Source organism: Carettochelys insculpta, chromosome 5 (assembly GCF_033958435.1).
Source record: "Carettochelys insculpta isolate YL-2023 chromosome 5, ASM3395843v1, whole genome shotgun sequence".
Taxonomy (NCBI): Eukaryota; Metazoa; Chordata; order Testudines; family Carettochelyidae; genus Carettochelys; species Carettochelys insculpta.
In genome coordinates, this window is record NC_134141.1 from 7,196,329 (window position 1) to 7,222,845 (window position 26,517).

The window sequence follows — 26,517 nt, forward strand, 5'->3', positions numbered from 1 at the left end:
GCGGCTCTCGAGGGATGCTGTACCTATGAGGCCAAAGCAAGCAAGGACTGCACGGTGCCCTTCAGGCAGGGGTGGGTGACCTTGGCTCAGTACTGGAGCGTTCTTGCTGAACACTAAAACAACAGTGCCCACCACTGCAGTGAGCCCTGGGGTGAGGGGGGCAACTCTGCTCCCAGAAGGGGTGAGGACAAAGGCAGAAAGGGCAGGGCCAGGACAGTCAGCCCTCAGCACCACCTGGACTGTGGTGCTGGGCCTGCTGCTTGATAGCCATGGGCAGCTGGAGCTCTGGGACCCACTGGATCACTGGGCCTGTGAGCAACTGCCCCCATCAACAGGCCTGCATTAAAGAGCCTTAATGGGATGAGGCTTCCTGGCTGCAGCTAACCTGAAGGGGCTGGAGCAGGTAGTGGGGGACTGCAGTATGGCCAGAGCAGCCCTGGTCCATGGGGGCCTCAGAAGCACCATGGGCAGGAGATGCTTCAGCCCCACCACAGCAGCCCCCAGCTGGGGTGAGGGGCAGCTCCCTTGTTTAATACGATAACCAGTAAACTACTGAAGCAGGATTTTACATTCCTGGCCAGAACTCCTGCCTGATAAGCCAGGGACTCCCACCCAGCTGCTCCCACATCAAGCCCTGTATCTTGGGATGGTGTCGTGTGCTCCAGTTAGCGGGTCCGAAAGGAGCCAGAAAACACCAGGGCTATTCACTCGACTACCCTCTGACGACAAGCCTAATAATCAATGCTACCAAAACATCTGTGCGCGTGCACCAGACAGGTCACAGACGTACAATGCCAGGCAGGAGGTCGTGGCCTCTCTCTTCCCCAGGCATTGAGGCACTCGTGATGTATCGCCAGTCTGAAAGGTTCTCCTCCTTTGAGTTGTTGCCGGGAGCTCGCTATGCGGGGGCAGCTTGCTCATTCCCTCCCAGCGACCACCTCGCTGCTGCCGATACATCCTGTGCTCGACCTGGTTGTTTACAAGCGTGACGAACTGCACTTTATAGCTATTCTAACGTCCTGGTCCCTACACTAAACGGCTCTGCCTCTGTACCGACGGTGTTTTCGCTGAGTGCTTTGCCCTGGCTGTGGCGAACGCTTTTCTGGCTGGTGAACTTTTGAATGTCTCTGACTGGAAATTTCCCGCACAGCATGTTGTTTTGCGCTGCTTGTAGGCATACTCGGCCGCACTGCCTCAGCCGCTGGAAGCCACCTTTCTGCTTTAGGCCCTGTCTGCGTGCGTAGATCGCCCAGACTTTACCCAGGCCTCATCACAGGCTTGTACTTCAGTCAAGACAGGGCCGTGCAGGCTCCCCCACAGATGGGAACACAGGATATTCTCACATGTGCAACTTTTCCTTTTCAAATCTTATTAGTTTACTGCCCTTGAATTTGACAGGTCAACTCTACTCCGGATTATGCCCTTTGGAAATCTGAGCCATTTGCCAGAATGAGCAGGGCTAATATTTTGCCTTCCATTTCCTCTAACTCTCCTCTTTTCTAAATTAAAAGAGTGCTGATCGTTCCGCTCTCCCCTTTGTGAGGCAAGAACAGCCCCTTGTACACTACATCCCACAGCTCACCCTAATGGTCCTGCTAGAACCCTTTGCCAGACCTGGGACATCTTTCTGGAGCTGTGGTGACCCGGCGGTACCTCTGGTGAGGATGCAGAGAACCACTGATTTAGTGAAGATCCAAATATTTGCTGGGTCATGCCCCGATCACGTCTCACGGCATAAGGCTGGACATCATGTTCACTTTGTGAATACCTAGAACCTTCCAAAGACATACAGGGCTCACCCATGCCAGTCAAAGTCCACAAGAACTCTAGTGAAGTCAAAGGGGTCATACAGTGTAGAGGCAGTGTGGGCTACAGAAGAATAGGGCAGGCCCTGAAGTAAATTACATCTATTATCTAGCCCAGCAGTTCTCAACTCTTCTGTAGAGACCACCCTGCCCCAACCCCTTTAGTTTGAGACCGGCTCTCAATTTTCTCCTGCTCATTCACTTTCAGTGGCCCCTGGTGAATTTCATCTGCCTCCTTGTTGCCTAATTTCTCAATTTTACTGTTAGGTTCCTCAATCCCCAACCCTCCCCCAAACCCAGAAACACTCGCTCGTACAGTAACTAACCCGAATTCCAGCCGTATTTGCTGTGACAAGCCTCCAGTGCAGCTGGCTCCCCTGGGTTCTTCCGCTGATTGAAAATCTGCCGCGGGTCCCCCGGTGTAAATTTACAAAGCTGTCTGATTCCAGATTTGCTTTAGAAGTGAACAAGGCAGCTCCACGAGGCTATATAGATACAGTCGTCGCTGACCTTTCATATGCCTTGCAGGGCTTTATTAGGCTTTCAAGGAGCAAAGAATTTTTCTACAAAAATGTACTATTTGAAGGAGCTGAAAGTGAAACACTGCCATCAGGACCTGTCTGATCAGAGACTGATACAACCCAAAATCCCTGGTGTGGCTGGCACATGTAAGGTCAGAATCAAAGGCTGGGATTTAAAAAAACACGCTCCAGTGCCAAAAAAAATTCAAACTCTGCTTCGATTTAACAGGCCTCGGGTTTCCCTCTCTTACACCAGTTAACACCACAGATGTCAGTCGAGTTCTTCCTGATTTATATCTGTGCAAAGGAGGGGGGAATCAGGCCCTAGGGCCTGAGTGTAAACAAGACGGAGTAGCTGGATCTCTGTTTCTATAGTGTATTAGTAACTGATGGCAGCTTCACGGGGTGTGTGACAGGCAGTTTTACTGCAGCTAGGGTGGAATAAAAAGCAAGCCAATCATCTCTCCTTGCCAGTGAAGTATTGATTGGACAAATACTGCAATCCAATCCCCCAGGGAACCAAGCTTTTAATCTCACTTAGGTAGGCTTACTTGCCTCTCCGGTTTTCAATATTAAAGAAAATAACCTCAGATCTGACAAAGCGGGGTGGGGGAATAGATCACAGACAGAGATATCAGAGTGAAGCTGTATTCATTCAGAGCCAGCAAATTTGCAGGAAGACACATGGCGCTGGAGTTCTGAGCTGGATTTCTCATTTCAAATTCCAGCAAGAATAAAATCGGCGCTCCTGGAGTGGTATCAAAGACGCCGAGCCCTGAGCAGAAAGCTCCGTGCTATACAAGCAAGCACCGGCATCAGACGAGAAACCTGCTAAAACAAAGAGATGGCTCTTGCGAGAGGAGAGGGAGTCAGGGTCTCACAGCCGACCGAGATCGTCTGAAGCTGATAAGGAAGAGAGGATTATAAGCTCCCGGCCCACTCTACTTCATACAAACCGGCAAGCTTGGTGCCAGCACACCAAAACTGTGCTACTTCAAAGCCACACAAAGTAAATGCACTGAGCCAGTGGCCCTGAAATCGATGGGATGGAGTGAACAAACCCGGAGGACAGAGTTCACCTTCCCTTGGCCTTTGGTTGTTTCAGATACCAGGCAGGAGAACAGTACCTGCAGCTCTTCACTAACCATGGCTCTCCCTGGCCAGAGCAATTCAGACACCACTTGCGGCATCCGTCAGGACCCCCTTGCCTGAGAACTAGCTGGTTTCTGAGGATTTAAGTGATTTTCTCTCTCCCTAAAGCCCACAAGCCTACAACAAAGCAAAGTACGAACCTTAGCCCACCCCCGTGTAACAGAAATGCCTCTCTTGCCAGGGAGAAAGAATTGGGACGCGCAGAGGTCTGGTTCTCTCCCTAACCCCCGCGGTCCTGCATTTCACTTGGGACCTAACCCAAAACCCTCTGAAGACAATGGGAATCTCTCCACTGACTTCAGTAGACTTTGCGTCAGGTACAACAATATTTCACATTTTCCCATTCCTGAACTATTCATGAACTCAAGCTGTGGGCGTCTTGTTCGCCGGTACATTTTCTGCTGTGACATCGGGCCACTTTGTGGACTCGGTACAAGGCGAACAGGCACGGCGAAGTCAAGGACGCCTGAACAGGCACTGGTTTTCGGGGGTTCCAAATGGACGCTGAATTTGCTTTCTTTCTAAGTGGGACAGTTGAAAAACACCTGGCTGAATGAAGGCCTCTGGGTCTGATTTGAATTTCTAAGCATAAAGCCTGTTGGGGGGATGCTAAGAGATTGGTTGCAGAACACCAGTAAGACAGCTACTGAAAAACAATGCTGCTGCTTTTCGGTACATTCAGATTTCCTAATTAAAACAACAAGAGAAAACCTCAGCTGGGCTAGAGCAAATCTCAGCCGAACTGCAGATCAGGCAACAGTAGCTCTAAAAGCCACTTTTCTGCCTCTTCTCCTTGGATCCTGGGGCGGGGGCAGGGTGGGTGTTTGAAATTAGCCATCCACACAAATGAGAGCATCTGGCAGAAACTGAGACAATGCAGGGACTGATGGAGAGTCGTGCATTCCGGCCATGCCTTCTTTAGCCTCCAAAACAATGGGCTCCAAGCCCTATTCTGGGATAGTTTGGGCTGGCCCAGAGCCAGCTATGCCAGGCTTATAGCTATAGGTAGCTTTAAAGTCAGTGCTAAAGGGCCTTCATAGCAAATCTAGGACAACGAAGACAGTTCTAACGGCAGAAGATAATGGCAGGATGATAAATCTGCCTTTCCTATGCTAAACAGGCTATTTAAAGGCAGCACTTGAGTACTGGTCAATAAGGACCGTTAGTCATTCTGCAAAGGGATCCCCCGATGCCTCTCCACGGCAGTAGTAGAAATGAATTGACCTTTCAGCCGTGCTTCAGTATTAACAATCCAGGCCCAGGTTTTCAGTTTTTCCAGACGGGAGCTTAAATTTAGGCAATGGAGCCAGATGTACAAGAGCAACCACAAAAATGTAAAGGCCTACAACCCTGCACTATGTACTAGGCAACGTTCCCTGTGAGCTGAGTGCTTGGGCGGCCGCCCCAGAGAGAGACACATACCGCCCAGCTGATTAGCGCCCACAGAATTTATTCTGCACATGGATGGACACTATTCGAGAGAACACTGGGGCTGCACCTTGCATTTCACTTGGGACCTAACCCAAAACCCTCTGAAGACAATGGGAATCTCTCCACTGACTTCAGCAGACTTTGCGTCAGGTACAACAAGATTTTGCATTTTCCCATTCCTGAACTATTCATGAACTTGAGTGTATACGCTTGTCTCCCTTCACACAGCCTGATGTATCAAGCCAACAACCAGACAAAGGAAAAGAACTATTTCCCACTATTAGCGCTATGAAAATGAGATGCAGCCATCTCGGGCTTTCTGCCGTTATTCAGATTTAAAGACGTGCCTAACATCTATGCACCAACCCTGAAGAAAAGCAGTACAATGCATTCTAATCTGGAATGATTGCTTCTGCTTCAATGCGAAAGCCGCCAAGCGCCTCTTCCCAAGCGCTATAGAAAACTTTTATAATACGCAATTCAGGGTTCCCTCTTCACATATTCAGTTGCAATAACCGGCCGGCTTTGTGCCTGTTCTTATCATTACAAAGCACGCACAGACTGGGCCACACCTTTGTCTCTTTTTTATTAAAAACTCTCAGAGTCTAATGCACATGCTTACCTTTGTGTACTGCAAAGGTCCTCAGCGGACTTTGCAGGAGTGAATATTTTTGTGTACTATGGGAGCAGAGGAAAAGAAAAGCCAGTTCACCACCATCATGACTGACCACCAGGAATCCAATATGCACTGAGGTCTTTTTAACTGGGACTCAGGAGCCAGACAGTGAAGGCAAAACCAAATCTCTTATTTTAAAGCCACCCACTAAATTCATCCCTTACCTTCAGCAATCCCCTTGGGAAATCTTTGCCTTCGTTCATCCCCTGGAGGTTGGCAATGAACTCTTGGCAGGTCATCTTTTTTCCGATATTCTGGAAGACACCGCAAGATACATTATGGAAACATACAATGGGTGCTGCTCTTCAGCGACGGCTAGGCCTAAGTCAGGGGCCTGCAACCAAAATAGCAAGAAGAGCCCATTCTTTTCCAATCTGGTAAAAAACTCAGTTATGCAAGAGCCTCAATGCATGTGAACACGAGATGGTCCTTAATAAATACCATCAAACCAGACATTTGGTAACCCCTGTTTTTAAGAACAGTGCACACACAATGATTTGTGATGCGCTACATGTTTACTGCAGAACGTTCACAAACTCTGTACATATTCTGTTTCCTTGCACTTTACATGTGTGTTTGTACCACTGTCTTCCTGACTTCCACTCCCGAACCGTCTCTCTCTGGAAGACACTGGGGGAGCCATCCAACGTTTTGAGATCACCCATCATCTGCTATTTAGATCTGAATTGTTCATTTTTGGGCTTTCAGACATTCACCGGTGATTGAAAATACTCAGGAGGCTTTTTTTTTTTACTTTGTAATTCTAGCGTCAGGAGCCACAGAGAAGTCCTGAAAGAGCTGCATGCGGCTCCGGAACTGCAGATTGCAGACCCCTGGCCTAAGTCAACCGAGTCTGGGTGGGTAGCATCTCCTTCTTTCGTTGGTTCCCCAGCAGGTCAGGTGGAGAAGCATTCCCAGAATCACACAGACATCAGTGCAAGCGTGCCTGTGTGGCCGCAACTGGAAAGTCCCCTGCAAACGTGTATTAATAGCCCGGCCTCCCATTCAAACAATGGGTGTTATGTGGTACCTAACTAAAAAACCTTATCATGAGGATGGAGATGGTGGTGGTGTTTCCTAGCAGTTGCACGGTGTTCTTCAGCCACAGCTCTCCGAGCCTTTAACACAGAATAGGGCTGTGTTCACAGAACTTTAAGATCTGACTTTGTACAAAGCTGGAGCCCTGTTGCCAAAGCTGCAGGCCGGAAGCAGGCTAGCTGGGAAAAACGTCTTCCACCAGGCTGACAAAAACCCCTGTACTGGAAAATAAAGCCCTGAATTACACCTGCTTGGAACCCCAACTTCTAGTGATTCCCCGAGGTTGGGGCTGCACTGGCGTTTCTAATCCATTCTTTCAGTTTATACAGGTTGCACCTCTCTAGTCCAGCACCCTCCAGACCTGACTGGTGCTGAACTAGGGAATTTGCCAGACTCTGGGGGGTCAATATTGTCTAGCACATTACCAACACGTCCACTGCTTCCTAGGCTTTTAGAAGACGTTTAAGGGTAAATTACAGCTAAATGACAGCACAGAACACAGAGCCTGGACTGGAGGCTGGAAACAAACCGTATGGGGCCACGGTGGGAAACTTGGCCACACCTATGGTAAGTGGTCATCTGGCTTACTCAAATCATGCCTGATTACGGATGCTGCTGGAAAAGAGAGTGCCAGACTAGAGGGGTTCAACCTGTTGTCTCATTTGCACGCAGGTGATCAGCCCCAGTGTTTGATCACCTAAGTTAGCCTGGCCATGCTGTGAGCAGCAACACTGCGAAGCCCCCAGCAAGTCACGGTGCTGCAATCTGCTCGGTGCTCTCTGGGCGGAGCCTAGGACTCCGAGGGCTGCAGAAAGCTGAGCCATCCTGGTGTTCTTCCCCAGTGAGCTGCATCCATCCAGGCACAAGGGGGACTCGTGGGAAGATGCTGGATCACTCACTGCTGAGGGGGCAGGTTACCAGCCTGGGTTAAAGACGCTCTAGCCTATAGCCCAGATGAACCAGCCAGCCTGGACTGATGAGGGGGCTGCATGTGTGGACAGGTGCTGGGTTAGGGACATGTGAGAAAGAACCCAGGGTAACTCTGCTATGCAGACAGACCCTGACAGATTCAGGGAGCTCCAACCACTATACAAGTTACGGACAGGGTTCCCTGTAAGTGGCCGCCCAGCTGAGATTCAGGTGCTGCTCAGCTGGTAAGCAGAGTGCCCCCAGCCACCAGCATGTTTGTAGGGTGGTGTACACCCTCATGCGCCTGGGCGCGCCCAACAAAATTTATTCTTCTCATGAGTGGAAAAAATTGGCAGGAACTCTGTTATGGACATTAAGGGTTTTGGTGCCTGTTACTTCTCACCAGAGCACAAACGCAGGGAAGGGAGAGGAGCGGATGGAGCCATGACTGCACCCCCATCGCGCCAGCCAGACACGCTGACCCAACGAGGCACTGCTGCACTCTACCCCTGTACAAGCCAGCAATCTGTCGCGCCCCACTTCTCGCAGAGCAAAGGGTCGACCAGGATGGAACTGTGCCATCAGAGAGATGTCCCTGGCCTACACCGCCCCACAGCCTGGCCCGAACTCCTGTTTTCATTAAGCTTCCAAAACTGTACACATCAGACCCTTGAAGTGTGCAATTCATTTCCCCACCTGAAGTGGGTCTTGCTGCCCATAATAACCACCTAGCTCCCTCTGAGATACTCTTTTCCAGCCAGTACATGGAAAGAGTCTGACCTGCAGCAACACAAGCACAAATAAAGGGGGTTCAGTAGCTCTATTCCTTCACTTCTTTAGCAAGCGTGACTGCACAGCAGAGTCGGGCCGCCTGGTTGGTGCATTACAATACAGAGAGAAAAACAGGCGCCCAAGAGGCAGCGTTCAAACTGATTAACACTTAACTTACCACCTCCAAGGAAAATCCAAAACAGAAACAGAAGATTAGAAGAGGCCGAGGAAGGAGGAGGAGGAAAGAGAACTGGGCGCAGGGGTCTGTTATTTATTGTGGCGGCTGCTCTGTGACACCATGGCAATAACCACCCACTGCAGAAATCTGCAAAGTTACACGGTCTTACAACTAACCAAATGATCTTCGCCTCAGCACCAGCGTCGAGGGAGGGAGAATCTCCAGCTAAACGGGGTGCTAAAGAAACGGGCAACTCCGGGGCAGGGGTCCGCATCTTTATTCATGGTTAGTACTACCTTATTCCCTGGGATGTGCCATCAACTGCAATGAGACCCTGAGCAGTAGGGGCCTGTGCTTAACATGAGAGGGTGGCAGCGTGGGGCCCTCTGGGAGTAGAGTTTATTTGTATTTTCTTCTCCCTGACAAAACCTGCAGGCTGACATCTGCAAAGCCGTTGAGAACCGTTGCCCTCCTCCTGCCCATGAAAACGAACGCGACATGGCTGCCCAAGTCCCTTCCACACCTCTGGAAGTCTTAGCTGCCACTTCTCGAAGTCGCTTGGACACAAACTGAAGTACAACAGGCAGCCCCCTTTCTGGGAAGAGCCACGTCCCCCCAGCTCCAGCTGGAATTGCCCCTGCCTTTGAGAACCCAGTGTGCGGTGCTTTAATGCAGGCCTCCTGGCACTGTAACTACCTTTTCTCAAATACAGATTAGAACTACAGCCTCAAACCAGTTTTTGCTGGTGCTCCTCCATTCACCCCACTTCTCAGCCTCGGAGCCCAGAGTCTCCCTCCTCTGGGATGGCTGCGGTACAGTCTGCATGCTTGGGTTAAGTTTAACCTGCAGGGCCCAGCGGCTGTCTGGAACGGTCTCCCAGCACAAGGGTAACTCGTGCAAACGCCAGTCGTTTTTTGCCACCTGGTGGTCACGAGCGGAATGGCACTGAACACAAAGGGGCTGGAAATTGTGGCTAGGCTCTCTCGCGCTCTTACAGTTGTCAGGGAGTCTCACCCTCCCTACCCTGTCAGAGCTGGCCCGTTTGTGCACCAACAGGGCACAAGCAGACACCTGCCCCAGGAGGCTGCATGGCCACAGAGCGAGACCACCCGAGAGAGCGAGGGATGGAGTCTGCTGCACCCGAGCACCGGGACTGCAGCGGCATGCAAGGCCGCGGGCAAGCAAAGCCGCCCATTCGCCTTGTGCAGCCAGCGGCGGCCCTGTTCCAAAGGAGGCGTGCCAGGCACAACACGGAGCCCCTACAGGGCTGGGCCGCAGCGAGTGCCACTTCCTAACAGCTCAGGTTTGAGGGGCGTGGGAACGAGGGCACTCACATGGCCGTGCAGGTCGGTGTTCAGCAGCATCACGGCACACGTGAGGCAATGGACTCCATCTGGGAAAGAAACAGAGCAAATGTTACGCACGAACAGGGCCGCCAGACAGCCGGGGTGGCACCGGAGCACGTGGTTCTCAGGGTGGCGGTGGGGGGTCTTTGCTGCTCATATAAAACAATCTCCCTCCGATCAGGAGGGTCCCGATAACACTGGGACCCGGTAACACGAACTCCCCCTGCCCAGGACGGCGTATTGGAGAGCACCATGGGTTGCAAGAGGACTGTTCCTCTCCAGCTGAAAGTGCCTGTAGGGGAAATCTGCTCATCCAAACGGCACAGGACAATGCCGGGAAATCCAAGCAAAGTCACTGGGCAGAGCTCCGTTTATCTCCTCTGATCCCCTGAGCAAACTGTCTTGCTGCTTCGAGGACAAGGCCGAGGAGATCTGAAACCACACTCGCTGGCTGCCCAGCTTGGCTCAGCACACCAGAGGGAATCGCTTCTTTCTTTTTTCCCTTGTCAGAGTGGAACAGAAAGAATAAATACGCTGCCCCCTGCCTGGGAGCCCCCTGGCCTCTCAGCCCGGGGATGTTACAGCCCCTCTCGGTCAGTATGTCTGGTCTTCTACAAACACAGCCCTGAATGACCGGGTAACTGACTATTTGCCCCAGAGACCCCGGGTTTCCTGCACATGCCGGGCAGTGGTGTGACAGTCCTGATAACATTGGGATGAGGGGTCCCTCTGACTGCAGGACCCCAGCCTCGTAGGCTGCAGAAGCTGCAAGTTGCAGGGGCACCAGCTCTGGTTGCTTCAGGACAGGAGAGCCCATGGAAAAGAATTTGTGGGTGCTCAGCAGCTACTGGCAACCAGCTGCTCTCCAGCCGTGCAAGAGCCTCCCATCTGCCAGCGTCTGTGCTGACCACTCCTCCTGCTATCCGCCAGCACCTGGCCCATGATAAACTCCTCCCTCTTCCTCCCAGAGCCTCCCGCCGGCCGCAGTCAGCCGTTCGCTGGTGAGGAGTGGGACAGAACTAGGAAGAGGAGAGGCAGGGGTGGAGAGGGACTAGGAAAGGGCGCCTGGGGGGGAGGGCTTGGGAGAAGGGGAGGGGTGGGGGCATGGCCCGAGTGGAACAGGGCTGGAGCAAGGGGGTGGGCGAAGGTGGGGCCTGAGGCAGAGCAGGGGTGGGAACAGGTGGAACTGGGATGGGGTTTGGAGGAAGAGATCGGGGTGGGTGGGGCCTGGGGCACAGAGGGGGGACTGGGTACCAGGAATCCCTCTATTTTTTTCCATGCCTGGGTGGAATAAATTTTGTTATGTGTACCACCCACAGAAACAGGCTGCTGGCTGGGGGCAGCGCTGGGAGCTCTGATAATCAGCTGGGCGGCACCTCAATCTCCCCTGGGCGGCCCACCCAAGTGCTCAAACACTGCAGGGCACCCCCAGGGCCCAAAAGAAGCTGCAGCCTGTGGCACGTTGTGTGGTCAGAGCAGCAGGGATCCCGAGGACGAGGTTCTTTCCCAGCACTGAACTAGGCGCCGTTAAAAAATGAGTTCTGTCTCTGGCTCAGCCACTGGCTGATCATGGGGCATCGGGAAAGTCACGCAGGCCAACATCTGCAAAAGCAGCTTCCTAATTATGAGTTTCCTCATTTTCTGGGCCATCTGGGGCCAGCTCCTCCGACGTGCCGATGGCCCAGTGACCCAGCTGAAGTCGACCGGAGGCGGGGGTGCTCGCAAGCCCCCCGTGTCTCTCACTGCTCACCCCACACCAGTCAGCACTTGAAAATACCGGCCTTCATCTCCCTCCGCGCCTCAGTCCCGCCCTCTGTAAAGCGGGAGGTCGTAACCCCAGGGAGCCGTGAAGCCACACTCGTCGCTCCCGACCGAGCAGTCACTGAGGAACATCATAAAAAATGAGGAAATTAGCAATTCCATGTTCTGCGGGAGGTCTGGGTGGTGCACGGTGCAGAAGGCACTGAACTGTATGAATGGTCCATCCAAGCGCAGGCTTCTATGGAAAGAAACTGTCATGTTGAAGCCAGTGGGACTGTCTATGTGCTGAACCCTTTTGCAGGATTACGCCCGAAGAGGCTACGTCTATGCTTAAGGCCTCCCCTTTGCAGCGGGGGGACGTGCAAGGAGCTTTGCCCCAGGGAAAAGCAGGTTGTGTCCACACTGCGGTGCTAGCTATGTAGAGTGGCGGGTGAAAGACTCTAGCAGAGGGGAAGCAACACAGAAAGGGTTCAGCTGCTCCCTGCTGCCAGAGCCTTTCACCGCAGCGAGGACAGGCTCTCACAGGCAGGGGAGGCCGTTCCCCACGACCGGAGCTGTTCTCGGAGGTGGAGCCAGGCTCAGCAGCAGAAAGCAGCAGTGGAGACCAGGAGGGGTGGCTAGGGCTAACAGAGATTGTGTAAGGTGTGTATTTGGTACATATTCACTTCCTTCAGGTGGGTCTTCACTGGCTTAATCTGTGCTTCGCCTCTACACGGCTATTTATACCCAGGCTGGGGGCTGCGTGTGTACTTGAAGCCAAAAGAATCAGACGGAGAGTAAGCTCTTTGAGGCAGGAACCATCTTTTCCAAGGTGTCTGTACAGCACAGTACAATCCAGACACGTCTGCCTGGGTGCTGCAGTCGTATTCAATGAAACAACAGCCACTTCCACCACCACAACCGTGTCTACACCAGCACAAGTCTTCGAAATGGCCATTTCAAAGATCACTAACGAGGCGTTGAAATGCACGTTCATTCGCATGCCGCCGGCTGCGGCTCTTCAAAATTGCTGCGTTTAGTTCCCGCACAGCTCGTCCAGTCGGGGTCCTTTTCGAAAAGACCCCTCCAGCTTCGAAATCCCGATTCCCATCTCGAACCGCGGCAATGTCGAAGAGCCGATGCCGGCGGCATGCTATTGAGGTGCTGGATATGCATTTCAGCGCCTTATTAGTAATCTTCAAAATGGCCATTTGCACGGCCATTGCAAAGATTTGCCCTAGTGTAGACCTAGCCCACCAGTAAGTATAATTTCCATCCATCCAGGGTTTTCATGTGTGGTCACCCAATACAGATATGCAGGTTACACATGTTTCTCTGCGGAAGCCTGCGCTGCCATTCGCTAAGAAATCTGAGCACAAAACTGCAAACAAGTAGTGAATTCAAACCACTCCACTCTCTTCCATCCCTGTGCATCCACTTAAGAGGATCATGGCTCCCCGAGGGCTGGAACTGAGTATCAGAAACTGCTCCTCTATTTAAAGTACCTACTGCTTCTACTGGACACAAAATAATCCCCCTCAGTCAGAGTCTGAAAAGAAAAGTATCCTGCTGATACAAGTCAACCGTGGGATGCTGTTGCTTGAAAAAAAATGTAAAGAAAGCAAATATGATACTGGGATGCATTAACAGGAGTGTTGAGAGCAAGACACAGGAACTTATTCTTCCACTCTACTCAGCGCTCATTAGGCTTCAATTGGAGTATTGTGTCCAGTTCTGGGAACCACATTTCAGGAAAGATGTGGAGTAACTAGACAAGAACCAGAGAAGAGCACACCGGGGAGAGTAAGTGGCCAGGGAGAGATAAGCAGGGAGTGGACAGACGCTAAGTTCCATGCTCTTAATGCTCCATCTAGAAAAGCTGAACTTATGCTGCACTCTTTCCTGACTGAGGCAAATCACTTCTCCAGAACTGTCACAACCCCTTCGGTGGTTCCCTTCTGAGGCGCTCCAGCTGCCCGTAGAGAGCCGAGCCAAAAGGCACCATCAGATCAGGGTGAGGAGAAACATTTATTTTAGATTCCACAATTTACTCCCCAAGCGTCATGGAGGAAAATCCCAATTTAGTACAGAGTCAGCTAACATAGATTGAATCCTCATTCCCGCTATCCCCAATTCTTGACTCTAACCAATGTCTTCTTTCTTCTGTGTCGTGTACAGTTGGTTATCCATCTTCTCCCCGCAACTTTTAGCATATTTGTGGCTAAAATCATCCTGTTAGCTGCGATTAAGTGGGGTCTGAAATACATTTTTCCACTGTCTTCCTTTTCATGCCATCTATCTTTTAAGACTTGCATATGATCTTCTGTCACTGGCATTTTTAGGTCTAATTCTCTGTTGGTGCAAGTATCGAATTCAATAGCGTTAGGTCAGAATGTCCTTCTGTTTTGGAACAATTTTCCTTCTTGGTTTTGTCTTTCCAAAATTTAAAAATTACTTGGGGGTGCTGCAGAGGAAGTTGCCTGCTAACCGATGTTAGGTGTGAAGTAAGAACAGGAAGGACGCGCCCACCTTTAAGCACTTATGTAGCCAGGCTGAAGTCAGGGAACTACTCCTGTACTTAGGCGAGTTTAAATACCTTGCTGAACTGAGGCCAATAGGAGTGAGATTGCCTTGCCTCTGTGGGTAGCACTACTCTAGGAAGGATAAATTGGAGGACTATCTTCTCACGGTTAGCAATTTCTCATTTTCCATAAACAGGCCATTTGCATGAACCTACTTGTCTTCTGTCAGACAGGGAATATTTCTGGCAGGAGCCACACAGGTTACAGCCCAGAGAGAAAGAACAAAGAGAAAGCAGACGCAAAATTACCTTGAGTGGAAACGGTGTTCGGGTTACACTGATAGTATCTGTTGGAAAAGTGGATCAGTACTCTCTCTCTCTCCTGAGTTTCTCCGATCAGCGAAAAGGCTTTAAAGAAACTCCTAAAAGAAGTTTAAAGATAGCTTAAATTAAAAAAGCAAATCTCTGCCGACTTGGCAATGCCCTGATAACACATCACAGCCAGGGATAAATGCCTTCAACTCAAAAATTTGTTCCCACGAGTCTTCTAAGGGACGAAAGCCCAACTAGATAACTATTCCCTTGGTATTTAAGATGAATTATTCAATCGAGGGAAAAGGCAAATTACTGATGGTCTGAACAGTGGGAATAAATGTACAGATACAAAATTATATTAAAAATTTTCTGCTTGTATTTTGAGGATTTTTAGATAAAACTGTGCAAGGGATTAAAACAAAAGAAGAGCACTTACTCCAACTTAGCAAAGTGCTTAAACTCAAGCTTAATTTAGGCACAAATCATCCTGTAGTCATCAAAGAGGTAAATCCATACTTAAGAGCATTGGGAGACTGGGTCACAGCACTCAGCACATTCCAGGACTGAGCTCCTGGAAACTACACTTACCAAAAGTTTGGTTTTGATTTTTTAATGGACACTTGTAACCAAATCTCCATAGTTTTGTATTAATATTAAGAACGACCAGCTACAGTAATTCATACTTGGTACCAGCTGTTAAAATTTTCCTTTAAATCTCTCTCCTTCACAATTATTCCTATTTAGCTGCTAGGACACTTCTACCACCGCAAGCAGACTGTTGCCACTCAGCAAGGATGTTTCCCTTCCTAAGTATAACCAGCATCAGTATTAAAGGGAAAGGCCCAATTCTGATTTTTGTAAAAGGAACCAGAAAGTTAAAACGCCAGGGCCGGAGTTTCAAAAGGCTGCTGAGCACCCATATACAGAAGGGCTCAGCACCCAGTGGCTTCCACTATTCTAACCAGTCTTAGATGCCAACAAGATTTCAAAAGAGCTCAGTGTCTGAGCTTGCAGTGCATCTGGGGAGCCTGAATGCCAAGCCTGGCTAGCTAAAAAGGCTTGGCACATTTCATGATTCAGCTGTCAAATTCCCTCATTCCTCTGAGTCATCACACTTCTGCACTGGCTCAATCACCTCTTTCCTATTGACTTTTAAAGGATCACAGCTTGGCCAAGATGCTACTGTTTGTTCCCCCAGATCTCCAGAATGTGCATGAAGATCGCCAAATATGACAGCCTGCACCTCTCTTTTCACCCCTTTCATACAAAGCACGCCTCACGAAGCATCATTTGGAAACTGCCTGGAGGGAGGGAGAGCTCAGTGTGGTCTGACAGCTGGTCTGCTAAATGCAGGGTTGTGAGCTCAGTCCTTGCAGGGCCCATTTAGGGGCCTGGGGTAAATAGATGGAAAAAAAAAATCTGTCAGGGATGGTGATCAGGCCTGCCATGAGGGCAGGGAGCTGGACTCAATGAGCCCTGAAGGTCCCTTCCCGCTCTGAGATAGATGTATCTCCATATATTTATTTTAACTCATAACTGCCCAGGTGCAATAGGTATAGTAGCATCGTATGCAAAGTTACGAACATCTATTGTACAACATTACGGTGTAACAAGACGGTCAGGGATGCAGCCCCAGCTCTGGGTGTCCCTAACCCTCTGGCTGCGAGACGCCAGGAGAAAAAGACAGAGGTGTCTCACTCCAACTGCCCTGGTCTGTATGCTCCCTCGGAAGCTCTGGCACTGGCCCCTGGCAAAGATACAACACCAGGCTAGAGAGACCATTGGTCTGATCCAGTGCAGCTGATCTTATGTCATTACACGCTCAAATTACAAACTGAAAGAACTGTAACTAATCTCCCCTTGGACCCCATTCTCAATTCCTTGGATTCCCTGGGATAATTTTATCTGCTGACTCAGAGGTGTCACCGTATTAGTCGGTAGCTTCACAAATAACAAGCAGTCCTGTGGCACCATTGAAACTAACATTTATTAGGTCTTGAGCTCTCATGGGTAAGACCCATTTCTTCAGATGATCGGAGTCGAAAAAAAATAGAATCCAAGGTTTACATAGCAGGGAGGGAGGAGGCATAAAGGGGGTTACATGGCATTAGTAGGACCAGTTGATGAAGCTAATTAAGTGGGATGTGTCCCATTCCTGCAAACACCAAAGGTGGGGAAATTGTCCTTGTAAGACACAAGATAGTTGAGATCTCTGTTAAGGCAGAGGTTAAATGCATCAAATTTGCAAATGAATTCCAATGCAAATGTCTCCCCCTGTAATCTTAGGATAAAACCATTTTGGAGAAGAATGGCTATTTTGACATCCATCACTGAACGTCCAGGCAGGTTAAAGTGTGCGCCTGCAGGATTATGTGTATTCCAATTCCTGATATCAGATTTACATCCATCCTTTGGCACAGAGACTATCCAGTTTCTCCAAAGTACATGGCAGAGGGGCAGAGGATGGCATATATCACATTCGTGGATGTGTAGGTGTATGAACCTCTGATGGTATGTTTGATTTGGATAGGTCCTGTGATGGTGATGCTTCTATAGATATGTGGACAGAATTGGCCTGTTCTTTAAACTCTGCCTTACCAGAGATCTCACCTACCGCAAACCCTTGAGTTACGCAGGGGTTGTGTTCCTGCAACCCCTGCATAACTCAAATTTTCGTGCAAGTTGAGGGGAGACAGGAACCAGGCTGCATCCTGGTTCCTGGCTCCCCTGGGCTTGCAGGAGGCAGGAACCAGGGGGCAGCCTGGTTCTCCCTGCCACTTGCAGGACTGCAAAACTGACCAGCACATGACTGGTCAGTGTCCCAGGTCCTGCCAGTGCAGGGGAGCTGGGAACCAGGCTGCTGCTTGGTTCCCAGCTCCCCACTCCATGCAGAAACTAGGAAGCTGACCAGCCATGAGCTGATCAGTTTCCCGGGTCCCACAAGCCCAGGGGAGAGGGGAACCAGGCTGCAGCTCATGGCTGATCAGCTTCCTGTGTCCCACAAGCAGCACTGGGAGCCCAGCAACTTCTCAGCCATGGGGCAGCAGGGGACCCCTGCCCAGGGACGCCACAGCTGGCTCTGCTGTCCGGGCTGCTCAGCTGGCTTCCACACCCCCCCATACCCCTGCTTGTGCGAACGCGAGATACACACATTCCGAATGCATGTATCTCAGGGAATTACTGTATTTTATGCATTAAAAGGGCAATCTCCCCACCTTCGATATTTGCAGGAATGCAACATATCCCACTTAATTAGCATCACCAGCTGGTTCTATTAGTGACTCCCCCTTGATCTTCCCCCTTCCCTTCCCGGTATATAAACCCTGGATTCTATTTTTTAACGACTGCAATCATCTGAAGAAGTGGGTCTTCCCCACGAAGCTCATGACCTAATACATTTGTTAGTCTCTAAGGTGCTACAGGACTGCTTGTTATTATCTACTAAGACCACATGAAAGGAACAAAAGGTTTGGACGTGAACATGTACCTGAGGGAGTGATCCAGCGTCATACCCGTGAAATCGAAAAACTTCAGGTATTCTTCAGCCACAAGTCTGCTGAACTCATTGCTTTAAAAAAATAAACAAATAGAAACAGTGATTTAAAAGCAAATTTCCAACTGCTTTTGTTTACTGAGCAAAATCAACCACGTGAATCACAATTGCGTGAAATGCCCCATACTTTTTACCCAAGTGCTTTGCCACATCCGAGCGCTTGAATCGGTCCAGTTGGTAGAGACGCTTTGCCAACCTCCTGGCTGCTTCCAAATTGCTGTTGGTGCCATTGCTAAGCTCTTTCCTATGGTTTTTGGAGCCATCTCTCTCCAGCAGTTCATTGCTACCCATGGCGGCCGTGGAGTCCAAGAGTGAGCTTTTCAGCCCAGCAGTGTTACACGACAGAGAAAATAGGAATGGGAGAAAAAAAGAATAAAACATCATTAACTTTTCAAGAAGGGTTCGCTTCCTAACAGACAGGGAGGCGATTCACTGGCCAGGTTGCAAGGTCTGATGAACTCCGCACAACGGAAGAACGGTTCAGAATGGACGGATCTGTTTAGTAACGGCCACGGTGTTTTGTTGTTCACGCTGACTTTTCAGAACACAACTCTGCACAGCATGCACTTGACGTGCTCACACTGGTGAATCGAAAGGAGTTTCCAGAATGAGCGATTTCTCGGTTTTGGGCCATTATCCAAGATTAACTCACCTGCAACCCTGTCGTGAACTACTGGGATTTACAATGGCTCACCCATGCAAGCTACCTACTTCACCCATCTCAGGCTGCCCCATGCACCCGAGCTCAGCACCCTCTCCTAGACCCAAACTGGCCTCCCACGCCGCAGGAGCCACTGTGGACCTCAGCAGAATTCACACAGGCGCTGCAGCTCCTGAAGCACTCCCAGCCGAATGTTACAAGGTGCAGAGGGAGGTAAAGATGGGAAGGGGAGCAGGAAACAAGATGAGGGGTTTGAGGTGCCGGGGAAGCTACAGTACAGCAGGGAGCCGACTCTCAAAGGCGGCCTGGAGGCCGCAAGAATCTATCTGCTACAGCTCTTCCTGCTCCAGGTACTCTGCGGCTCTGAGACTCGGCAACGCAAGGCCAAAGCACCTTACGAAGCACAGGGGGATCCACCAGCTCTGCCGCCCCTGCCTTTCCTAAATCCCCTTGCGGCCAGTGGTGTGTTAGCCAATACACACATTGACACCTACTGCGCTCTACCCGCATAGGAACTGTGTGTGATATTCTAAGTGGTAGCCCACAGTTTTATACAGCAGAGCCCCATGTTTCACGAGGGTTGTGCTCCTGACCACCCTCGCGGAACTCAAATGCTGCACAAGTCAGGGGGAAACGGGAACCAGGCAGGAGCCTGCTTCCCAACTCCCTGCCGCTCTGGGCGCCAGGCGCGGCTTCCCCCGGCTTCCCCCGGCTGGGAGAGTCGTGTTGGCAGGCAGCCGGTGGTGTGGCTTCTCCCAGCTGGGGGAAGCCGGGGAGAAGCTGCACCCCTGCGGCTGTCTGTCTCCCAGCTCCCCGCAGCTGGGGGAAGCCGGGGAGAAGCTGCACCCCTGCGGCTGTCTGTCTCCCAGCTCCCCGCAGCTGGGGGAAGCCGGGGAGAAGCCTCAGCGGCGTGGTAGTCCGTCTGCCTGGCTTTCCCCAGCTGGGGGAGTGGTGTGGGCAGGCAGCCACAGCAGAATGACTTCTCCCTGGCTTCCCCTAGCTGGGGGAGCCAGGGGCTGGAGCAGGAAGCTGGAGGAGGAGCTGTGCTCCCATTAGCCCCTAGCCCCCTTCCCATTTTTCCCGTTATCAAAGTACATTCACTCCGTGTAACCAAAAGAGAGCTGAGGAAGGCACCGCCCCCAGCAGCACACTGAGGCGCTCTTTGAACCCACGTGATGGCTTTTAGTGATGGGAAGAATTGTGTAACCCGGGAACGCACACTACAAACACGGCCAGCTGAAATGCAGATCTCTGAAGCACACCTTCAGTGTAAGGGGAGGCTGCCGGGAGACCGGAGTTTTTCCTGGAAGATGGGTATGTATGACCCCTTCTCCCAGTGTCTGGCTTTGGTTTTAGACCATGAATTTGGCTATCTTCACTTATTTGGTCTGTTGAACATTTTTTAGGAATGAATCAAGAACACACTCAAACAACTGGCTGCACCTTTCAGTCAACAAGCCCAGAACTGAGATGTCTTTTTCCGTGTGCTGAAACTCCAATGCTTTGCCAGAGAGAGCCCCGAACTGACTGGCCATCTCAGGTTCCTCAGACTGGGGAAGCCAGTGTGAATCCTGATCAGCCCCACACAGAGACCCAGGGCAGGATCAAGGGGAAGGGTCTCGCTGTTATCTCTGTCCCAAGGCCAGGAACCAAAATGTCCTCCAGGACCTCCTCCTCCATCGAAGCCCTGGGCTCAAGTCCAGCACTAGACTGGTGGGTTCTATGGACAATCCAGGCCCACTGATAGCACAAAATCCTCCTCAGCGCCAGAGAATCTTGCTCACCAGGACCCCAGAGCTCAGCTGCCAGACCTGGGGCCCTCCTGGCTGGGAGAGGGCAGCGGTCCTTCCTACGGAGATTTCCTGCCCTAGGACTGGGGACCACAGGGGTCTCTTGGGCATGGATAAGCAGGTCAGCTGGCCACCCCTTGGAAACTCCAACCCTGAGTCTGTCTGGTGGCCCCCCTGAGCAGGGCGAAGTACTGGGTGGTATATGGAAGAGAAATGGGCAGGAGAGGCAAGTACCTGCAGGATGGAGACAACAGAGAGGCAGAAGGCAGCTGGAGAAATGGAGGGAAGAGCATGCGAGATGGAAGAACATGGGAAAGACTGAGAATACATGGGACCTTGAAGGAACCAGAGGCTCAGCAGCTGGCCACACGGCTATCCCTGTGCACTGGTTGGGGGGCCCACCCTGGCTTGAGCCTCCCACACTAAAGATCCTGAGCTCAATGGGACTGGCACATGTTGCTACGACGGGGCTCCTACAGCTGTGCCCTGCCTCCGGATCAGAGGTGCAGTGCGACGTACAATGGGAGCAGGTACAATGGAGCCAAGGTATGAAACACTCCACAGGCAGATGGTTAGGTCTGGTGGGAAGCCCAGACTCTGTGCTCTGACGCCTCACTATGATCTCCGTACAATGCCCAGTCCAGAGACCTACCCTCAGCGGCGTCTTTCCAACACCAACGCCTCAGAGCTCAGATTCTCCTTTGTCTCTGGCCAAAGCCTCTTTGACACAGGCCTTCCACAACTCCTAGTCAACAAATACACACCCCCTCGCACAGAAAAAGTACACCGAGATTCCACGTAGAATGGGTCAACACGACCGACGTCACAAGCATGGTACAGACAGGAGCTGAGATGGACTATTTGACCTCTCAAGGGCCCTTCCAGCCCAAGAAGCTGTGACTCCGAGCTTTGTGCTTTACATAAATGGCTGGAAGCCCTGTAGCAGAAGGTGGTACAGCAGGTGACAACACAGAGACTAACTGATCTGCCGGACCCTATACCGACAGACTAGCTATGTATTAAAACGGCCACTAATCTTCCATTAACTCTTCAGAAATGGATCCTTAATATAAAGTATGACCTAAAAAACGTTGCTGAGCTGAAGTTTCCCACCCCACAAACCATTCCCAACACACAACATTCCCTGCTAGGAGGGCTGAGAATTGCAGCTTTCATCTCATGTTACAGCATTCATTGCCTTCACTGCAGAAAAGGGCAGTGGCTCTCCTCAGAAGTGGTCTTTTTTAAACAACTCCACCACTTCCTTCCAGCTCCATTACAGCAGGATCATATAAACACAGAGTGACACTTCCAGTAACCCACTCAAACTGAGATTTTTTTCAAAGCACCCAAGGAAAATAAGCCCTGAACTGCCACTGCAGTTACTGGGAATGTATTTATGTTGATTTAAATAATAAAGTCGCCTCTAAAAGGTTCTCTATGCCTGAATGCACGAACGTTACTAAAACGTAACCCTGGCAGCACTGACTCCAGAAGTTCACTAGATAGCCCTCTGCAACACAAAAACTCACCTTTCTACTCCTTCACCTTGCTTACCTTAAGGGCACGCAGCAAAGTGTTGTGGGCAAGACTCAAGAAGTCATTCTTCCACTATATTCTGCACTGATTAGGCCTCAACTGGGGTATTGTGTCCAATTCCGGGCACCACATTTTAAGAAAGATTTGGAGAAACTGGACAAGGTCCCAAGAAGAGCAACAAGAATGGTTAAAGATCTAGAGAACATGAGCTATGAGGGAAGAGTGAAAGAACGGGGCTTGTTTGGTTTAGAAAAGAGAAGACTGAGAGGGGACATGATGATAGTGATTTACAAGTATCTTAAAGGGAGTTACAAGGAGGAGGAAGAAAAATTATTTCCCTTAGCCTGCAATGATAGAACAAGCAATGGGCTTAAGATGCAGCAAGCGAGTTTGAGGTTGGACACTGGGAAAAGCTTCCTAACTGTCAGGGTGGTTAAACATGAGAATAAATTGCTTGGGTACGTTGTGTAATCTCCACCATTGGAGATATTTAAGAGCGGGTTAGATAGACATCTATCAGGGATGTTCTAGATGGTCCTGCCGTAAGGGCAGAGAAAGAGAGTCAATGACCTCTCAAGAGGTCCCCTACAGTTCTTGTGTTCTATGATCTCAGTGGGAAGCAGACCTGCAGCTCTCTCCAAAAGCCCTATCCCTCTCTGCTGCACGCCTCTGCAGCACCCAAATCTGAGCTATTTCAGACGAGGTGGGAGGAGTAAGATAACACGCTTACGGTGCCACGCACACTCCTGCCTGAGCCATGGCATGTCAACTTCCATGCAGCCCCTGAGTTTGTTACACAGGATGCGACAGCCACAGAAATGGTGAATTTTGAGTAAAACCCATGGAACCTTGGAAACATCTTGCAAAAATGCACTTGATTCGGCCCTGGCGAACGACTGGAGTTGGAAGCCTGGGCACTAGGTCACAACAGCAATCAGGTTTGGCGGGTCTGCCTCTCCACTGATGGAGACAAAGGGATGGATGAGCCAGAACTGTGTCTTTGTGCACCAGGTTGCAACACCCAAAACAGAGTCCAGCTAGGAGCCCCTGAGGAGTGGTGAATGGCAGGTGGGCTCACTTTCCAAGACTCCCCCTTCCCAGGCCAACCTTTCAGCACTCCCACTGTCCTGTTATGTCAGTGTAGAGCAAACCATAATATTTGGTGAACTTACTGTAACTTATCTTCTTTTTTCAGCATCTCTGCCATGAAATTTGCTAAAAATTTCAGTGCAAAGCCACAGCCTTAACTACCACCAGTAAAACACAGCCCTGTTCCCCTATGTGTTCCTTATTACAGGCAATATTTACAACCCTGGACTGTCTCCAGCCCAGACAGAAAACATCTGCAACTTCAAGTCAGACACAAGAACCAATGCGACCACAAGCTGTGACCATTTAGATGGAAATGCCAGCAACTCCCATACAGTGATCTATATTCCACAGCAACTTCCGGCAGAGAACTTCAGAAATGAAATCGAGAAGGAGAAAAACATTTGTTTCTTGTGCTCTTGGAAGCTTGCGAAAGGAATGGTCTTAGGGGGGGTTTCACTAGTCTGACTTCCCACGTCTAAAATGAAGTCCAAGCTGGGTGTTGCATTCGCAAAAGCGACAACTCAAAGCAGCTATTTGATTCAGCTGCCTTTCAGTTCTTCTTAAAACTAAGCAGTTGCATACAGATAGGAACAGGGCAAACAGGGTGAGTCCTAAATTTAGCCTTCACATAAAAGAGGCTAAAACTTGACAATGCAGGTTGAACCTTTCTAGTCTGGCACCTTCCAGGCCAGACCAGCGCTTGGATAATGGGAAATCAATATTGTCTGGCAGCATTACCAACACTTCCACTGCTTACTGGGCTCTGAGAAGACACTTAGGGGTAAATTACAGCTAAATAACAGCACAGAACACTGAGAGCCAGGACCGGGGGCTGTGAACAAACTTTACGGGACCGAGGGAAACTTGGCCACAAACATGATAAGTGGTCATTTGGCGAACTAAAATCATGGCAGATAAAGGCTGTTGCTGGATAAGAGAGTGCCGGACTAGAGCGGTTCAACCTGTACTAGAGATTGAGATTTTAATGCTCAGTTCTCATTAGAAATTAAAGCATGTCCAAGTCACGTAAGCAGCTTTAAAAATATAAAGCCCCAACATACAGAACATCTTGCGTAATCATTGTTGTCTAGATGTGTAATGAGTTTTTATTTAATTCGTCCCTAATCACTTTGTTGACAATGATGCTAACAGCCAATTAGAGCCCACCGGGATGGTGGCTTATGTGGACCCCTATTGATTAAGAATGAGATGACCTTGGGTGAGGATTCACATCTGTCATATAAACATGAAAACTCTTGTGCCTGCCAGCTCTGCTGGCGATGTGATAAAAACAAAAACTTGCCGCATGGTATAAGCCAGATGGGCGTGCACTGGAGTTTATTCAGTCCCTAGAGCTTAAGACCAAGAGGGACTACAAGGATACTCTTATGTGGCCTCCTGTGTATCGCAGGCCACAGACTTTATTAATCCAGTGATTCTTGCTAAATTAATCACAGGGAGCAGGCAGCACTCCTTGAACTCCCGGTCACAGACAAGCACAGCACTCGTAAACCACCAGCTAACTACTTCTGTCTCCTGGTAAAGTTTCACGTCTCTTCTGTCCGTTTTGGTCCAGCATTTTCAGACTCTTATCTGGATATTCGGATGACCTCTGCTATAATACGCAACCAAAAATTAAAACAATATGATGAATAATAGCTGCAGCCGTAAATTCAGTGCATGGCACCAACAATGACCAGATCCCTGATGGTCTCACCTCCAATAAATACAGATTTAAAACATCGCCATGATGAGATGAAACAGCTGTGCAGGAACCCTAAAACAGTCAATGCACTTGTCTATATTTAGTCTGCGGGGAGGGGGCAGTAGATGTTCTGGAGATCGATCTTCCACGGTTTGATTTAGCAGGTCTAGTCAGGACTCACTAAATTGAAGGCTGAGGGCATCTCCATCGACCCTGCAGTTGCAAGGAGTAAGGGAAATCAGCAGCAGAGTTTCTCCTGTCGACCTCCTGCTGTGGGGATGGAACAGAAAATCAATGTAAAATACATCAACTCCAGCTACGACTGGCATAGTTGGAGTTGTGTACCTCACATCGATTTGCTCCCCTTGCGTAGACCCGGCCTATAATGTTTACCACATCTACATTACTATTAATGACTGACACTGTGCTCACACCTAGAAGCCAAAGAGATCACAGCACGGGTGTGCTGACTCCTGCACACACATAAGTCAATGCCATTCCCAGCCCTAAACAGCTCACAGTCTAAAAGACCACGTGCACAATGGGTGAGACGCACCCACCAGGCAGGAGGAGGGTGATGGGACGAGGGCCGCAGAGTGTGTTAGCACAGTTTAGTTATGTGTGCATTTCTCAAGCAAGCAGGAACAGCACCCACCGCCTGTCCCTTGTCTGGCCATCGTCAGCTTAATGTGTGCATTAAGGCAGACGCCTTTGACTTAGTCTCATTTGGCCATGCATGGAGCTCTTCCCCAGGGACTGTTGCACCCAGAAGAGAGTGCACAGAATTCAGGGAAAGTTAGGGCAAGATGGGGCTGATGTCTGTCTATGAGTTATATCGTTGGAAGAGGGTTGGTAATTACACCCGTTTCCTCTATTCTTAAAGAACCATACGCTACCGTAACAGCAGCATTATTTACAGCCAAGATAAGGCAGCATCTGTCAGCCAAGGCCATTCCAGCAAGGAGAGCTGTGATCAGAAATAAAAGGGGAAACATCCTGGTCCAATTATGTCCCTGGCAAAAAACTCCCATCAAATTCAACAGGCGAAGGATTGCCCCAGGGGCCTGACCTGCATTGATGTACCGAGCAGATTTTTCAACAGGCCTTCCGTGTTGGTCTTTATTGTTATTTTTACAAAGAACGCAGCTCACTGCACCAACATGCTGACTGATAGTGGTCTGATCCGCCGTTAATGTATCTGTCCTACAACGGCGCCCGAGGGCCGAGAGCGGAGACTGGCACCCCATTCCGCAGGCGATGTGAGCGGCCCAACCATCATGTCCATTGGAGGTGGGCCGCTGCCCCAGGCCCTGTGCTTTTGGGGGCTGTGCAGCAGCTGCCCCAGATATGCTATGGATGGGATGGGGGAGGTAGGGACAGGCAGAAGGGGGTTGCCTTGCTCTGGGCCCCACCCCCATACTCACTACATGGCATCAGCCATCTCCGCTGTGCCTTCCTGGCCCACCGAGCCCCCTTCTCCAGCCTCTGCTTCCCATGGAGCAGCGTGATTCAGCGGGCTGGGAGGATGTGGCCCAGAGGAGTAGGGCAGAGGGGGAAGGGCCCAGAGGAGGGGCTCCTGCTGCCATCTGCCCCTGCAGCTCATGCCCTGCCCAGGCAACCTCTGGCCAGACTGGTCGGGGAGGGAGATGGGGTGAGTGCAGAATGGGGAAGGAGCGGACCCATGGCACAGGGGGTTGCCCGAGGCCCTGAACCTAGGGCCCCGGGCGAGGGGTTGCCCAGATTCTCTCACTCTAACACACACACACACACACAC

General features: G+C 50.4%; 1 protein-coding gene across 6 annotated transcripts in view; it reads right to left on the reverse strand.

The window, feature by feature from the left end:
* PSD3 (pleckstrin and Sec7 domain containing 3) overlaps positions 1–26,517 on the reverse strand; it is a 136,472-nt gene that overhangs the window by 64,026 nt on the left and 45,929 nt on the right. For 4 of the 6 annotated variants that reach the window (XR_012645609.1, XR_012645610.1, XM_074994603.1 and 1 more), the window contains exons 5-9: positions 18,084–18,272; positions 17,891–17,971; positions 14,398–14,510; positions 9,816–9,874; positions 5,750–5,839 (exon numbers count right to left, since the gene is read on the reverse strand). Coding sequence is in view for 4 of the 6 variants with exons in the window: in XM_074994603.1 (XP_074850704.1) it covers positions 5,750–5,839; positions 9,816–9,874; positions 14,398–14,510; positions 17,891–17,971; positions 18,084–18,272 (532 nt within the window). In the remaining 2 variants the exon portion in view is untranslated. Of the gene's footprint in view, positions 1–2,996; positions 3,155–5,749; positions 5,840–9,815; positions 9,875–14,397; positions 14,511–17,890; positions 17,972–18,083; positions 18,273–26,517 lie in introns of those variants that run through there. The other 2 variants (XM_074994604.1, XM_074994606.1) reach the window with 2 other exon arrangements.